At 63.2% G+C, this 2,489-nt stretch overlaps 1 protein-coding gene across 1 annotated transcript; it reads right to left on the bottom strand.

Annotated features, from left to right (window-relative positions):
* Positions 1 to 1,634: 1,634 nt before the first annotated feature.
* On the bottom strand, positions 1,635 to 2,200 carry MNEG_9582 (hypothetical protein; the record flags this gene model as incomplete). The annotated part of the gene is made up of 3 exons (XM_014041947.1): positions 1,635 to 1,659; positions 1,751 to 1,840; positions 2,082 to 2,200. The coding sequence occupies 3 exons, from the start codon at positions 2,198 to 2,200 to the stop codon at positions 1,635 to 1,637; spliced, it is 234 nt and encodes a 77-aa protein (XP_013897401.1).
* Positions 2,201 to 2,489: the final 289 nt, after the last annotated feature.

Raw genomic sequence — 2,489 nt, forward strand, 5'->3', positions numbered from 1 at the left:
CGGACAACTCTTTGCAGCAACCTGAAGAACTGTGGACGCATGTTGCGGTTTCGAACGGCTGGCGGGGGGGAGTGAACACGGGCGGCAGCGTGCAAATAGGTTGCAAGCGGCGCCCTGCAGGGTCGAAGGGGGCTGCGGCGGCCTGGGCTGCGCGCCTAAGGCGTGCGCCTTGGGGGGAGGGACTTGATGAGGACTGTTGCGCAGGTGACCATGCCCAGCAGCAAAGCCAGGGCGTGGCAGGTCTGATGGACTATGAACAAACCAGGCCAGCTCCATCGCAACGAGTGCCCACTGCCTGATGTACACCGGGTCTGGGCCCTTGCACCACACATGCCGATTACAGCTGTCCTTTAACAGTTTGGATTGGCAGAGGGGTTGGCTCGTTTTTCAGAGCGACGTGAAGAATATCTTCAACAACTTGGTTGCACCCAGAACACACAGCCGCTCACTTCAAGGCAACAAAGCAGTCAGAAATCTACGCCAAACTATCACAAAATTGTAAAAGCATCGGCCCCCGGCGATCCCCGCGGTGGCGTTGGCTGCGTCGCCGGGGGCCGCTGCAGCTGAACTGCTACTTGCCCGTGCTGTTCTTGCTCCTGACTGTGAGCGTCCTGCGAGCTGAAAACTGGCAGCAGCACCTCGCGGTCAAACTGCGTCAGCCGGTCAACCAGGTTGCGTATTGGCAACGGCAGCCGCCGCTGGGCGTCCTCCAGGGAAGAGGCTCCGCCGCCAATGGCAATGAGCGGCGTGCCGGGCTGCTGCGGGGTTCCCCCGTTGCTGGGCGTTGCGGGGCGCGGCGCCTGGTAGCCGCTGTCACTGGCGCCAGCGCCCCCGCCACCGTCGCCGCCGCCGTCGCCGCCTCCGCCGCCGCCGCCAGTGCTGCCGCTGGCGCGGCCGAGGGGTGGTCGGCCGCGCGTGAAGGAGCCAGGTGGGCTGCTCTCAAGGGCGGCGGCGCTGGCGATACGCCGATAGGTGTGCCTGGTGAGGGGGTGTGGGATGGTTGCGGTGGGTGAGCTTTACGAGAATCAAGCGAGCCGGACCAGACACTACGTTATTGGCTAATGCATGGCAAGTGAGTTGAACATGCGACAACAGAGAATGCTCACCACCCCTGCTGCTGCGCGGCTGTGCCGTGCATTTTCTCCAGACTGTCCTTATGGTTGTGCCTGTTGTGTCTCACCCGAGCAGTGGCATGTTGCTGAGCTGCGCCGCCAGCGCTGTGGTCCCACCGTCTCGCAGCATCATGCCCATCAGCGGCTTAGTGAGGCCGCCGGCCGCTGTTATCGACAGCATCACGACCTTACAGGAGGGGGGAGGAGAGGGAGGGGCGTTGACACGTGGGAGCGCACCGGCAGAGCGGGGTGAGGGATGACGGGGAAACCCTGCGCGTGACTCTGAACCATGGAGAGGGGGCACATGTTGGCGCCACCCATGATGCAACAAGCGCGCCATGAGGCCCAGGGCTACGGCCCACCATGAGGGTTGACACGATGAGTGTGGCCTGGTGGCGGTCCGCCACGGCTACCTGTGTATTGCGTGGCGTAAGGGCCAGGCCCGAAGAGGGGCAGGGCAGGGATGCTGTCAGGGTAAGCAGAGCACTTGTGCGGGCCATAAGAATCGTGCTGCACCTAGGATTATCGTCCCATGCTGGTGCCAAACCTGCAGGCGCGGGTTACACAAGGAGTGCTCATGCAAATGCACGAGCCCAACTCGCGACGCCCGCCTCAGTGATGGCGGATACCGCCCCCACCCCTCCTCTGCGCCACCCGCCTGGTCCATGCGGTCAAAGTGGAGGTACACCAGGGCCACAGACACAGCGCCACGCATCAGGCCACTCCACCTGCGCAGCAAGGTGTGTGGGGCGATGATGGACCGTAAGAGCGACTGTGACATAGTCATGCTATCCCGGACACGCGTTGAATGGGGCAGCAAGGTGATGAGAGGTCGCGTCAACATGATGCCGTTACCCATGGTCCCAAGGACCCCACGGTGGGCGCTTGTCATGTGCAGTGCAACTCATCTGAAACAACAACCCAGACGCACGACGTGCGCAAGCGGTGCGCTCCATGTGCCAGCCCCACCAAACGATGATGATGTCACGGCGCGTCAGCTTCTCGCTGTGCGGCATCATGTTGTGGACGAGCGAGAAGGGCACCACGATGGCCGCGCGAGCCACCAGCAGCAGCACCGACAGCACCATGACCAGCCACAGGGTCTCGATGAGGTAGGCCGACTTTGGGGATCATGTCACGCGGGGGTTGGGGCCAAAGGTCTGCCTGGTGAGCTTGGGGCACCAAGGGGCAGGGCGCTGCAAAGGGCGCCACACGCTTGACTCATCATGAAAGATCCCCAGAATCCCATCGTGCTGTGCAGGAGCGCTGCTCGCCTTCCACTTTTGTGGGTCCAGGCAGTCCATTCCCACGTAGACGAACACGGCGCCCTCCGCCACGTACGCCAGGGTGCGGAACGCGTTGACGGCAGTCGCGCGT

The sequence above is a fragment of the Monoraphidium neglectum genome (genome assembly GCF_000611645.1).
Source record: "Monoraphidium neglectum strain SAG 48.87 unplaced genomic scaffold scaffold01986, whole genome shotgun sequence".
Lineage (NCBI taxonomy): Eukaryota > Viridiplantae > Chlorophyta > Chlorophyceae > Sphaeropleales > Selenastraceae > Monoraphidium > Monoraphidium neglectum.